General features: G+C 43.2%; 1 protein-coding gene across 1 annotated transcript; it reads right to left on the bottom strand.

Moving 5' to 3' along the window:
- Positions 1 to 6487: 6487 nt before the first annotated feature.
- On the bottom strand, positions 6488 to 12115 carry LOC136631333 (nicotinamide N-methyltransferase-like). The gene is made up of 3 exons (XM_066605593.1): positions 11938 to 12115; positions 7598 to 7805; positions 6488 to 7146 (listed from the first exon to the last, which is right to left on the bottom strand). The coding sequence occupies exons 1-3, from the start codon at positions 12086 to 12088 to the stop codon at positions 6705 to 6707; spliced, it is 801 nt and encodes a 266-aa protein (XP_066461690.1). The 5' UTR covers positions 12089 to 12115; the 3' UTR covers positions 6488 to 6704.
- Between the last annotated feature and the right edge of the window lie 2378 nt (positions 12116 to 14493).

Raw genomic sequence — 14493 nt, 5'->3', positions numbered from 1 at the left:
CGGTGGCACAGGATTATATTTCTCATTGCTTCTGTACAGCATTGTGGGCTATCGTCCGCCCCTTTTAAAGAGGGTCGCTGCCTAGCCATGCCAACCCTCTGCAGTGTGTGCCTGCGGTTCCTCCTCATGGCAGACGCACTTATAAATAGACATGAGGGTGGTGTAGCATGAGTGCTGCTGAAGGCTGCGCAGGGACACTTTGGTGTGCGCTGCGGACACTGGGTCGTGCGGGGGGGGGGGGGGGGCAGCATATAACCCAGGAGAAGTGGCAGCGGAGTGTCATGCAGGCAGTGATTGTGCTTTGTTGGAGGTAGTGTGGGCCTTAGCTAAGGTATGCATTGCTAATGAGGGCTTTTCAGAAGTAAAAGTTGTTGGGAGGGGGTGGGCCCACTCTTGCCGCTATTGTGGCTTAATAGTGGGACCTGGGAACTTGAGATGCAGCCCAACATGTAGCCCCTCGCCTGCCCTATCCGTTGCTGTGTCGTTCCCATCACTTTCTTGAATTGCCCAGATTTTCACAAATGAAAACCTTAGCGAGCATCGGCGATATACAAAAATGCTCGGGTCGCCCATTGACTTCAATGGGGTTCGTTACTCGAAACGAACCCTCGAGCATCGCAATAATTTTGGCCCGAGTAACGAGCACCCGAGCATTTTGGGTCTCGCTCATCTCTAACAACTACGTAGAAACCACCAAGACCTCAGTAAATTTTAATATACAGACCAAAATTCAAGATGGTTAAAACTAACAGAGACAAGAGCAGACATCCAGCAGATACACCAAAAATTAGTAAAAATCAACCAGAAATAGACAAATACTTAAAAGGGAAACACCATTCTACCGCTGCACAAAAATCTAAAATGACATACGAAACCCCGCCTAACCAAGAATCGGCTGAGTCAAATAAAGAATGCGCGTCCGCTAACTCTGACCGAGGAGGAGGACCAGGAATAAAGGCCCAATTTCTCATTCTTTCATTAAGAAAATGCTGTCCCAGTCCCTTTCCCCCAATTATGCAGGAACTTGCCGATACTAAAAACAGATGTGAAAACACATAGGCCGCAGGGTGGAGGAATTATAAAAATGCCAACAGGAGATATCAACATAGTAGAATATTACAAAAGAATTTTCTGGCTCAACAAGATCACCTAAATCAAGCCCTCCTTCTGATTGAGGATCAGGAAAATAGGAGGAGGAAAAATATCAGAATTAGAGGCCTCCCGGAATCCACAACAGCGGAAGCCCTTAAGTTGGTGGCCGTACAAATATTCCAAACCCTGCTAGGAGTTGAGAGAGTGTGAAAAATCACCATTGAACTTATACACAGAGCTCTCCGCCCTAGACCTGCCCCCTCAGCCCCCCCCCCCCCCCCCCCCCCCCCCCCCCCCCACACACACACCACGGGATGTTATATGCGGGTTACTCACTTATGTAGATACTGCAGCTATCCTTCAAAAAATGCGCAAAGTCCAGGAAATTCTATTTGAAAACAAATTACTGCTCTTCCAAGACATAGCACCAAGTATATTAGCTATGTGAGGAAAAACTAGATTAAAGCCACCTGGAATCCACTTCTTGCTAAGTCCATTGCATTTAAGCCTGCTTTCCATGAATACACAATTCACCATATGCATAATATACAAAAGATTGGCTATCATGCAGTTAATTGATTGTATGTAGAAATTAGAGATGAGCGAGCACCAAAATGCTCGGGTGCTCGTTACTCGGGACAAAATTTTTGCGATGCTCGAGGGTTCGTTTCGAGTAACGAACCCCATTGAAGTCAATGGGCGACCCGAGCATTTTTGTATATCGCCGATGCTCGCTAAGGTTTTCATTTGTGAAAATCTGGGCAATTCAAGAAAGTGATGGGAACGGCACAGCAACGGATAGGGCAGGCGAGGGGCTACATGTTGGGCTGCATCTCAAGTTCCCAGGTCCCACTATTAAGCCACAATAGCGGCAAGAGTGGGCCCCCCCCCGTACTGTCAGCATAAAGATCGTTCTTCTCTGCCACAGCAGTAACAGCTGTGGCAGAGAAGAACGATGTTAGCCCATTAAATTCAATGGAGCCAGCAATACAGCCGACTCCATTGAATTTGAATGGGCTAACATCGTTCTTCTCTGCCACAGCTGTTACAGCTGTGGCAGAGAAGAATGATTTCTCTTCTATATGTTCTCAATGGGGTCGGCGCTGCTGCCGCCGGCCCCATTGAGCGCATATAGAGAAGAGAACAGGAATCGCAGATCGCAGATAGGTGCGATCTGCGATTTCTGTTCTATAATTTATCGGACGAGCACATAAAAAGCGCTCATGTGTCCGATAAAAATTGGCCGGACGCATGCGCAAATCGTGCGAAAAACGCCCGTCTGACTAAGGCCTTAGACGGGGGTTTTTCCGCGCGATTTGCAGATCGCATGACAGATGCGCATCCGCAAATCGCGTGACCAGTGCCCGAAAATCGCCCGAAAATCGGGCGGAGCTGTCCAGCGCATTGCATTCAATGGAGCTGGCAATGCAGCCTGCTCCATTGAAAGCAATGCGCTGCGGGCGAGTGTGGGATGAATTGTCGGGAAGGGCTTAAATATATAAGCTCTTCCCTGCAATTCATCCAGAAATGTTAAACTAAAAAATATATATATACTGACCTGCTCCCGGCAGCCGGAGTTCCGCGCGGCCGTCCTGCAGTGGGTGTGAAGGGGGTGTGAGTCAGACCTGCCACCTGATTGGCTCAGCGCTGAGCCAATCAGAGGCAGGTCTCACTCACACCCATTCAGTGGGTGTGAAGGGGGTGTGAGTCAGACCCCCTTCACACCCACTGCAGGACGGCCGTGCGGAACTCCGGCTGCCGGTAGCAGGTCAGTATATATATATTTTTTAGTTTAACATTTCTGGATGAATTACAGGGAAGGGCTTATATATTTAAGCCCTTCCCGACAATTCATCCCGCGATCGTCGGCAGCCCATTGATTTCAATGGAGTCGGCTGTATTGCCGGCTCCATTGAATTCAATGGGCAAACATCGTTCTTCTCTGTCTCAGCTGTGGCAGAGAAGAATGATTTGTCTTCTATGTGTTCTCAATGGGGTCGGCGCTGCTGCCGCCGGCCCCATTGAGCACATATAGAGAAGAAGGACCGTTGGGGTCCTTGAAGCCTAAAATCACTCCTAACACTCTCCCTATAGCAGCCCCGGCATCAACAGCATTTTCCCTCAGCTAAGTGAGAATGCATCTGTGGCGAGCCGGCAGATTTTAATACTCGGGTGACACCTAATCTCGCCAGCCACTCACTGCAGGGGGGTGGTATAGGGCTTGAACGTTGCAGGGGGAAGTTGTAGTGCCTTCCCTGTCTTTCTATTGGCCAGAAAAGCGCGCAAATTTCTCAGGGAAGAAAATGAAAGTGACTCGAACATCGCATGGTACTCGTTACGAGTAACGAGCATCTCGAACACCCTAATACTCGAACGAGTATCAAGCTCGGACAAGTATGCTCGCTCGTCTCTAGTAGAGATATGTCCATCCTTACCTTTCCTCTTGGCTGGCAGAAATGTGTGTCATGAGATAACCAGCTTTTCAAATATAGCATGCTTTTGCAGTACTCCATCATGAGATCTTTATTAGAGATGTGCGAGCACCAAAATGCTCGGGTGATCGTTACTCGAGTCGAACTTTCAGTGATGCTCGAGAGTTCGTTTTGAGTAACGAACCCCATTGAAGTCAATGGGCGACTCGAGCATTTTTGTATATCACCGATGCTCGCTAAGGTTTTCATTTGTGAAAACCTGGGAAATTCAAGAAAGTGATGGGCACGACACAGAAACGGATAGGGCAGGCGAGGGGCTACATGTTGGGCTGCATCTCAAGTTCCCATGTCCCACTATTAAGCCACAATAGCGGCAAGAGTGAGACCCCCCCCCCCCCCCGCACTGTCAGCATAAAGATCGTTCTCCTCTGCCACAGCTGTAACAGCTGTGGCAGAGAAGAACGATGTTAGCCCATTGAATTCAATGGAGCCGGCAATACAGCCGGCTCCCTTGAAAGCAATGGGCTGCCGGCAATCGCGGGATGAATTGTCGGGAAGGGCTTAAATATATAAGCCCTTCCCTGCAATTCATCCAGAAATGTGTAAAAATAAAAAAAATATATATACACTCACCTGGTCCCGGCAGACGGAGTTCAGCGCGGCCGGCAGCAGTCCTCCTGAACTGCTCTGAACAGCTGCGAGTAGTATTCAGCAGCCGGGGATTTAAAATCCCCGCCTGCTGAATGAGCTGCCTGTGATTGGTGACAGCCTGACCAATCAGAGGCAGATCTCACTAACACACCCATTCATGAATTTATGAATGGGTGAGTGACTGCTGCCTCTCATTGGCTCAGCGGGACCTATCAGATTTTAAATCCCCGGCCGCTGAATACTACTCACAGCTGTTCAGAGCAGTTCAGGAGGACTGCCCCCGGCCGCGCTGAACTCAGTCTGCCGGGACCAGGTGAGTATATATATTTTTTTATTTTTACACATTTCTGGATGAATTGCAGGGAAGGCCTTATATATTTAAGCCCTTCCCGACAATTCATCCCGCGATCGACGGCAGCCCATTGCTTTCAATGGAGCGGGCTGTATTGCCGGCTCCATTGAATTCAATGGTCAGTGCTCGTTTAATCGAGACGTGGTGCTCGTCTCGAGTAACGAGCATCTCGAGCACCCTAATACTCGAACGAGCATCAAGCTCGGACGAGTATGCTCGCTCATCTCTACGAGCATTACATCATACTGCTTTTTGACAGGCAGTCTGTCAGGCGGTCTCCTAAGGCAGTTCTGGTGCCTTTCAGAAAGCCCTGGGCTGCCATGACACCTGCACGGCTCCCCCTCTCTCACTGCTGGGGGAAAGGAAGGGGGGGGGGGGCGTGTACGGGACTCCTGAACATCGTTCAGGGAATTTAAATGGCACTGTCAGAATTGACAGTGGCATTTAAAAGGGTTAGTAGCCGTGATTGTCCAAACGTCCAATAGCAGCTATTGCCCACGGATGTCAGCTGTAAAACAGCTGACGCCCGCACTGTATTGAGGTAGATATCTCCCTCCATACAAGTCCTGCAATAGCAGGATGTAAAAACACTATTGGGCCGTCACTAAGGGGTTAACTGTTGCCACTTTGTGATTTGTTTGTAAACTGACAACCCTTAGGGCTCCCACACTTGGGTTTTTTCTCTTTTTTACGCCAATGTCATTGGGAGTTTCTAATATTAAAAATGCATCGCAAGTTTGTGCTTTGCGGTTTTTGTGTGATACATTTTTTAACAGTCGCATTGACATTTGCATAAAAACATGGCGTTAACGCAGCATTTAAAAACACAGGTGTGTGGAAGCCCTTATAGCACATCGCATTAAAAGTCAAGCTAAAGAAAAATGCATTTGTTTTTGCAGAAGTGCTGTATTACACCACATCCACTTATATGAATGGCACTACTGTAATAACACAGCAATACACGGTCCATCAGAAGGAGAGCCAATCTTACCAAATGCCTCTCCATTCTGGGTCATAGATGGGGGTCTAGAGTGGGAGGCCCTGCTCTATGATGTGTTGTGGGGGCAAAGGCTTTAACCAAGTTGGAGCCAAGGTAGACAGGTCTGTATATGCAAATGATCATCCCGTCAACATGCCAGACTTTAACCCTAAATATAGGGATGTATAAATGGGGCGTACTAAAGGTTAAAAAGCAAAATCCAGATGGCAGATGAACATGTAAAAGAACAAAAACAAAAACACGACTTTTCTTTTAATGTCCCTCCAAACCACCACTACAGCATCCGTTCCCATCCTGAAGGCTCTGGCAGCGGTCATATGCTGTTCAATATTCATCTCTCCACTGTAGCCAATTATTGGTTGATAGGTGTGCATAAACAAGACAGGATTGCTGGGATCAGTGATCGACTGCAGTGGTCAGATGAACAAGGAGCAGCATCTAACATCTACACAAGACTCTGGGACTAGATCGGTAGGGACCGAATGCCACAGTGCCAAATCAGAGGGACATTTAAGGGTGCCTACCCACTGGTTTATTTTTTTTTCCCAATTGCCAATGGGACTTTCCAATGTTAGAAATGCAACGCAACCTGGCGGTTTTTACATTAGAAAGTCTCATTAACAATTGGAAAAAAAAATGCAGCAGGAAAAAAAAAAAAAAAAGCTAGTGGGTAGGCACCCTAAGAGGAGTACATTTTTCTTCTCTTTTTTGTAAAACAATCTGCCATCTATATGTATATATTTTTTAATCTTGGAAAAACCTCATCATTTTTGTAGTGTTTACCATAATGAATCATAGTATTCATGATCAATTTAATGATGCTTTATTAGGGAAAACGAAAATACGCTGCAGTCAAGTTCACACCATAGTACATGTCTCAACTGCACATTTTTGCTGCAAAATTGCTGTGCATTTGAAAAGGATGAAATCTACAGCAATTTTTCAAAAACTGCATGTCAGGCTTGTTTACATCACGTAGGATTCATACAGATGACTATAATACAGTTCTGTACAGGAGCCATATACTTCATGCCAAGAATGGGATCACATCTAAAGACAAAATATTCCAAAAAGTGGACAGGTTTCCTTCCTTTGTTGTGACATGGCCAAAGCTTGTTTTGGGTATTAAATATATGTATCCTGTATGGAGCCATGTTACAGCGGTCTGAATGGATCCTTAAGGTTTCTGTGGTTTACGAGCATGGATATAGTAGTAGCTATCTTGATCAGCGGTTTCCATTCCTGACTTCTCAGATCGTGGTTTCACCTTTAATTTTACAATTTCATACCCGGCCTCTTTGAAGGCCTTTTCCAGGTCATCCTTCGTTAAGGACAGACAGGAAAACCATTTACTACCAACATAGTAGAAGGTACAGTTAAGAACGCTCTGAATTATAATGTGACCTCCGGGTTTAAGTAACTCCTGAAACTTTTTCAGTGTATTGGTGAAATCTTCCAGGTCTCTACATGGAGCTTCTAAGCAGAGACAGCTAATCAGACAGTCAGCTTCTGGCATGGGCACGGGGTCATATGGCTTCTTTGCAAGCGCATCACACTTCAAGACTTTGGTTACTTTTCTCCTCAGTGTTGCCTCCTTTTTTTCACAATTATCACCGTTGCTAAAAAAAAAAAACAAAAAAAAACATTTTTGAATTATTTCATCGTATACAGAAAATATGCAACAAAATTAAGTCTTCACCTAATTAGGAGGAGTTGTAAAATTTATATACAAAAAAAAGAAGCCACCATAAATAAGAGCTTAATGAAACCTATTGCTGGGGTCTGCAGTGATCAGCTGCCATCTGAGGAAGTGTTCTCTTTTGTGCACTGAATCTGAATTACATGGTGCACATTGAAATCAATGGGTGGACTGCGGAATGCGTGGATGTGCTGGGCCCTCCAGAATGAAAGACTCATGGTAGCTATCGAACTTTCCAATCTAGATAATTGATGGGGGTTCAAAATAAGCGATCCTTCTCCATTTACTCAATGTGCTTTGTAAGGGTATATGAAATAGGTTTAACTCCATTAGCCTTTTAGGATTTTATCATTTTAATTTCCACAATTTACCTGTTACCTTCCAGCTCACACACATATTTGACAATATGACTCCAGTCTAAGGCATCTGGGTCTTTCCTCAGCCACTTCTCCAGTTGTTTTCGGTTTTGCTCAAGAAAGTCAGAGGTTATTATGGTGTTGAACACTTCACAAGCAGAGAGCAGATGATAAATTGTGGGCCCAGCTCCAAAGTCAATTAGTATGTCTCCTGTCACACCTCCTAAGAAATAAAACAAGGTATAACCTTTACATTAGGAACTTGGAAACAAGAAGGTTAATTGATAAAATGAGTGTTTTATAGATAAAACATTTCCTCTTCCAATAAACAAACTAATAATTTTATCATTAGAACAATCATGTAATTTAGAACATTAGACAGGGTATATTTCTATTTTTAATTGCTGATACCATTAGTTTAACCCCTTAGTGACCAAGCTTGTTTGCACCTTAATGACCAGACCAAATTTTGGAAATCTGACATGTCACTTTAACATGAAATACTGTAAAGGTTTTGCATATTTGAGTGATTCTAACATTGTTTCACAACATAGTGTTTCATTTAGGCTGTAAAAATAGACTGATAGAATGTGTATATTTAAAGAGTGCCAAAATTGGGAACGTTTTGAAAAAATAAAATAGTTTTCGTTTTCAACTTCAAATATATGCATACATAATATAGAAATTTTTGATAAGACATATCCATCTGTTTAGTTTTTTTAACCATTTAGAAGACATATAAATTTAATATTTATTAACCTTGAGGAACACTTTGTTTTCCTGCACCAAGCCAAGATGCCAAAGGCTTATAGGTGTCAGAATGATAGATACCCCCACAAATGACCCCATTTAAAAAAAAAAAAAAAAATACACCCCTTAATATATTCACTGAGAAGTGGCATGAGTATTTTGACTCCACAGTTTCATTTCAGAAGTTAATGCAATTTGGAGGAAGAAAAAAAAAAAAAGAAAAAAAAAAAAAAAAAAATTTCATATTTTTGCATATGCCATTTTAAAAAAAGATTTTTTGTCTATAATGCACACGAAATGAGGATTTGCACCCCAAAATGGATACCCGTTTTTCCTGTGTTCAAAAACACTCATGTGGTCCTAATCTTCTATCTGGATGCACAACGGGGCCCAAAACTAACGGAACAGCCTCTGACTTTCAGAAGAGACATTTTGCTTGAAGGTGATTTAGGCCCCATTGCCCACTTGTAAATCCCTTGGAGTGGCCAAAAAGACAGAAACCCACAAATGACCCCATTTTGAGAACTAGACCCCTTAACAAATTCATCTAGGGGTTTACTGTGCATTTTGAACACACAACTTTTGAATGAATCAAAGCAAAGCAGAAGCAAAATATTAAGATTTCCTTTTTTAACTATTGTGTCACTTAATTTTTTATTTTTTTTTGTACAGCACACATAAATGAAGACTCACCCCAAAATAGATCCCCCTGTTTGTCCTGTGTTCAGAAACATACCCACTATGGCCCTAATCTTGTGTCTGTATGCACAATGGGGCCCAAACTGAACAGAGCCATAAACTTTAACTATCTTAACTTTTACGACGATAATGGCAATCACGTGATCGAGGACCACTGACCGCGGCCCCCTGTGGCATCTCCAAGCTCTCAGCTACCTTTATACCCAGGAGATTAAGTTTCCCAGGCCTGCCCCCATTTTCTGCACTAGCGTCCACTATTTGGGCGAAAGGTACATGCGGCACAGCTGGGGAAAGGTTCACGGATAAGGATTCCATTTGGTGACATCAGTGAAGGCCTTGGGTATGTAATTTCACCTCCCCTCATGGTTCGGCTCCGTGATGGGAGGTGAATCTTCAGCTTTTTTACTTTTACATGATCACCGTTATCCATTGGATAACAGCAATCAAGTGACCAAGAACCGCCTATTGCAGCCTGCCGTGAGATATCCAGGCTCTCGGCTACGTTTAATAGGCTGTTGCGGGGAGATTTTAAATTACCCTAGCAATCTGTGGCTTTTGCTCATGCGTCCACCATTTTGTTGATGGGTGCGCGCAGAAGCCAGGGGTAAGGTCCGCAAATAAATCTGGGGGCCTTAGGTACCCAATTTCATCTCCTCATGGATATTCTCCCACGGCCTGGGATGACAGCTCCAGGATGCTGTTACGTCTATAGCCTGCAGGGTTTTAATCCCCAGAGGATGCATGTTTTTACATCGGGGATTAAAACCCAGCAGGCCAGGATGTAAAACCACTATGTTGGTCACTAAGGGGCTAAACAATACATTTTGCTTGATTATATTAGTGCAAATAGTCTTGCACCAGATTAAGCAGGTCTGTTAAGTTTCTCAATCAATGAAGCTGATATTTTAAATTCTTGTTAAGTGAACTTATTTGTATTGACCCATCTATGTCTTTCGTGCATACTTAACCCCTCAGTGACTCACCTATTTTGTGCTTTAAAGGGGTTATTCCATGAAATATTCTTTATAGTAAAATCAATCACATAATTAAATATTTTTTGTATTTACATTTAAATAAATATTTATTTCCACATATCAGGATTAATGTTTGATTAGAGGCACCTCCTGTTTCTATTGAAGAGCTTTTCTGTGTCTTGTCTATCTCCGTAAGTGTTATATAATAGTCACATCTGCCCAGTCTTGCTTCCCTGCAGTAACAGTTACACCATCTTATCACTTGCTGAACATCTCGCCTGACATCAGAGAAGAGGATGGAACTTTAGAAACAGCTGCTCACCACACCAGGGATCCCTCCACATAGAATAGAAGCAGCAAGTGGTGTAAGGCCACATCCACACAAGCGATTTTTGTCACAATGACAGTGCTACAAATCGCATGTATGTGGAGCCTGTGCTTTCCTATAGGTTCTTCCACACTAGCGAAATTTTGTAGCCTGTGACATTGTGACACTACAAAATCATGGCCTGCTCTATACAGCTGCGATTTGCGATGTTTTGTAGCCCATGTTTCCCTATGGAGCCTTATTCTGTTGCAGCGCAGGAAAACGCAGTTTTCACAAGGTGCAATGCAACATTGACCTTAGGAAATCCTACTGTAACAGCCTTAAGCTATGCCGTAGCTGCATTTAAAAAAACAAAAACATACAATCACCTAAGAAGCGCTGTCCAGTTCCAGCCTGTCTTCTCCCTGGTCCTTGGCAATTGTCTTCAGCATCTTTTCTGGCCAGGATTGGAAAATTCACACCTCCAGGAAGGGCTGCCTCACCCAATCAGAGTCAGTGCTTCCTCGAAGCAGGGATTTTCCAATCCCTGGCTAGAAGGCATGCTGAAGACCAGAGCTGGGGACCCAGAGGATGGGCCCAAGTCACAGCGCTTCTTAGATGATGCATTTTATTTTTTATGCCACCATGGCTTATTTGCGGGGTAAAGCTGATATTTTAAGCCCCGCCTGCCAAAAATCCTTGCACATGGTGCTACAAAGTCACACAACTTTGTAGTTCCACAAAATTGCATTATCGCCACGAAAAACAGAGATATCGCACGGATCATGGATGTGACATCACTGCGGTTTTTCTCACGTCAAAAATCATGTTGCCCCTGTGGATGCGGCCTCATTCTACCATTAGTCCTTTAGTTTGTTTTTTTCTAATAGGTGAAAATACAATAAATATTTAGAATTATGGTCTGAATTTCACTCCAAACAATATATTTTATGTGCCACCTCCTTTCACCCATTAGTGACGTAACTTTGATGACCAGCTAACCAGCATTTTTCATCGTCACATTCCAATTTTTCCATCGACAAAGCCATATGAGGGATTTTGAGGGCCACATTTTTTAATGGCATAGTTTGTGTGTACATATAATGCATTGTAGAACTTTTTTAGGGGGATTGGGGGAAAAGAGTTCTGTCATTCGTTTTTGGATTTCATTTGTATGGTGTTCAGTGTACAAGATACATAACATTCTCTGGGTCACCACAATACCAAGTTTATAAAGTTTGTGTTTTGCTGTTTTTCTTTGTAAACAAAAAAAACGTTAAAAAAAAAATTTGCTTTCGTATCAAACACACCACATAGATGGACCTCTGTAGAGGTTTGTTTTTTGTGGGAAGAGTTCTAATCTTCATTTATTCAATTTGAGAACATATAACATTTTGATTGTTTTTAATTCTATTTTTTTTCTAGTGGTAAGAGGCTTTTCACACCCGGCTGATATACGCCGCCCCTCTCTCCAAGGGGAGGAGGCAGGAAGGCATGGGAGCTTGTGCACCGACCTCTGCCCCCCCCCCCCCACAGTTTCTAGTCAAGTCTTATTGAGTCCTAATAACACACTTGCTTTGTAGACAATAGCAGTCTCTACTTATTCATTAATAGTTTAACGTTACCTGGACCAAATGTTTCATGCAGATTCCGTAAGACAAACTCTGTCCATTCTCCAAAGAAAATCCCTTTCTCTGTAGCATAGTAGGTCTGGTAGTAATCTAAGGGGTTAAAGTCATCGATATACGTTTGTGACGTTGAATATGGTGTCTGCATGTTCTTATCTTCTCTGACTGAGCTGCTCCACTTAAATGATTTCTGGAAAGGAGAAACAAAATAGTTGATCCTTACAAAAGCAAACAATACAGGTATGTCCAGGTAGGATTGGCTTTGCCCGTGGTAAAATGAGAAATTGTTTTCATATCTTCCCAACTGTACAATTATATATTCATGATGGAAAATTACTGGGCGAATACTCTAGCATGATGGCTTCTACACATCACATTTGAAGCTTGGTTGATTCTGCAGGTAAGGACTAATTTAGAGTCAATGCTGCACTTTGGCAGAAGTAGTGTTCTCTAAGGCCATGCATTAAAGAAAATAAAGCATGTGCATAATTTTAAAGACATCCGCCAGCACAAATAAGCAAAAACTCTAGAGGATCGGTTCACATGGGGTGGAATTGATGCAGAAAGTCTGCAAGGCAATTATGCTGACAGCTTCTTAACCCGGGATTAGCCAGCAAAGTGGACAAGATTTTGCAAAAATCTTGTCCACACGCTGCGGCCAATCTGCACGAAAACTGACAGGTGGCGCAGAATTTTATTCTGCAGCATGTCAATTCTTTTCTCTTTGCTGCAGTGGCCTCTCCTCTCTATGAGGAGAGAAAGCCGCAGCAGAATGCCGACATTGAAACCGCTCCAAAACCCGTGGCTGAAGGCTGCGGGTTTTGAAGCTGTGCTTTTCCAGCAGAATTCTTGTGGTTCTGTCGGTGTGGTCATTCCGCCCTATGTGACCCCAGCCTAACCATCTCCACACAATTCTGACCATCCTGCGCACGCCTCCAAACAACTCAAGCAACTGCCAGTCTCCAAATGACCCCCCCCCCCCCCTCCCCATCATCCTCCAGAGTCCAGAGTGACAGAGGGAATAAATAGAACCCTCTATATACATTATAGGAGGAAAGAGGGGAGTTAGATATCTTTTAATAGGTTAGGCTGCACCCATATTTTCATTAGGGCTTTGTTAGAGTGGATTCTGACTAATGCATTTGTGGAAGCGTTTCCCCATGTGGAAATCTTGCCTGTATAACGAGGGAAAAAAAAAAAAAAAAAAAGCTCTGCTAGCATGGACATATCACTGCCATCACTAAACCTCATTCATGTGAAGATAGGTTCCATACTGGTGAATGTATTTACTTGTCTGAAACTGCCCTCAGACAATTATCCAGTGCAAACTCTGTTCCCCTTATAACCGAGCAGAAAATAAATAAATGAATGGGTTAACTCAAACGATTTTTCTCTCGGACAAGTAAATCAATTTCTGAGATGCTTGTTAAAGAATCGCCTATTTTTTTCTAAGGCACCCTAGCAACAAGACACCCAGCATATGGAATCAGAGATAGGCATGATGGTCCACCTGCACAGTGTCTTGCCTGAATAAGCAGGGCGTGACCTGGGCAGTTGGACCATTTCTAGTGGGGGAGGATACATTCAACCGGATTGGCGGTTGGTGCCGCACCCCTGCATTTGAGAGGCAGGCATTTAAGCATATAAACCTGGGCTGTCTAGTCAGAAACACGTTTGCATGCTGACATACAACATGGCGTATTGATAATCCTCTGTTATCATTACAGTTGGATTACCTGAATATCAATTTTTGTTCTCATGACAATTCAATAATCCTTCCTGTCGTTATTACAACAGTTTGAAGAGCAAAATGCTAATTTCTATCACTTTGACTTTGCTCCTGATAGGAGCTCTATTAAATGGACCTTAGAAACGCATTGGGTTTGAGTGTAAGAGCTTGAGCATGTTGATATAGGAACAGATTGGGTATTTCTAGGAACACTCAACTTATCCAGAAACAGTTAGGGCTTCTTTAAGGGTGTCACTTTGGGTCATTTAGCTCATGTAACAAAAGACCTTAGCAACCAATTGAAGTTCTCCTATTAGATCAATGTCTTTATAATGCAGCACCTACATTAGACCTCAATGTGATGTTGGTGCTCAAATCTGCATCTAGGTATAGGTCCATATTCACATTTTTGACAAGTGATTTTGCTTCACTGTGAATATCAATACACCATCAGTGTTCACATAAAGCTCTATGAACATATTCTCACATGACAAGTAACATTGTTATTACACGTGTGGAAACCATTAGGGTTGACATCTTTTGTCAAGAAAAAAAAATACTGGCCATGGTAAAAAGGGGCACGGCTTATCACAGCATTTTTGCTCATGCACAGGATCCAGGCCAGCATATTCTCGCGAGTAGATAACTTTTAGTGTGAATCACACTAAATGTCATCTACTCGTGAGAACACACTGCAGACGTAGCATACTGGTATAATCGGGACCGGTTCAAAATACCACTCTAATATAGCCGGTAAAAAAATAAAATAAAAAAGTGACCCAATATATTGGAGCACACACAGACACACAGTCTCCCTCAATATA

The sequence above is a fragment of the Eleutherodactylus coqui genome, chromosome 6, assembly GCF_035609145.1.
Source record: "Eleutherodactylus coqui strain aEleCoq1 chromosome 6, aEleCoq1.hap1, whole genome shotgun sequence".
In the NCBI taxonomy this organism is placed as follows: domain Eukaryota; kingdom Metazoa; phylum Chordata; class Amphibia; order Anura; family Eleutherodactylidae; genus Eleutherodactylus; species Eleutherodactylus coqui.
Note: the sequence above shows the minus strand (reverse complement) of the source record. Positions and strands in the feature narration are given on the sequence as shown.

Excerpts from the sequence above, each read along its gene's own strand:
- LOC136631333 (XM_066605593.1), bottom strand. The coding sequence starts at position 12,088 with ATGCAGACACCATATTCAACGTCACAAACGTATATCGATGACTTTAAC. Across the intron at positions 7,806-11,937 it reads GCATGAAACATTTGGTCCAG|GAGGTGTGACAGGAGACATA; the intron begins GTAACGTTAAAC and ends TTTATTTCTTAG. Across the intron at positions 7,147-7,597 it reads TGTGAGCTGGAAGGTAACAG|CAACGGTGATAATTGTGAAA; the intron begins GTAAATTGTGGA and ends TTTTTTTTTTAG.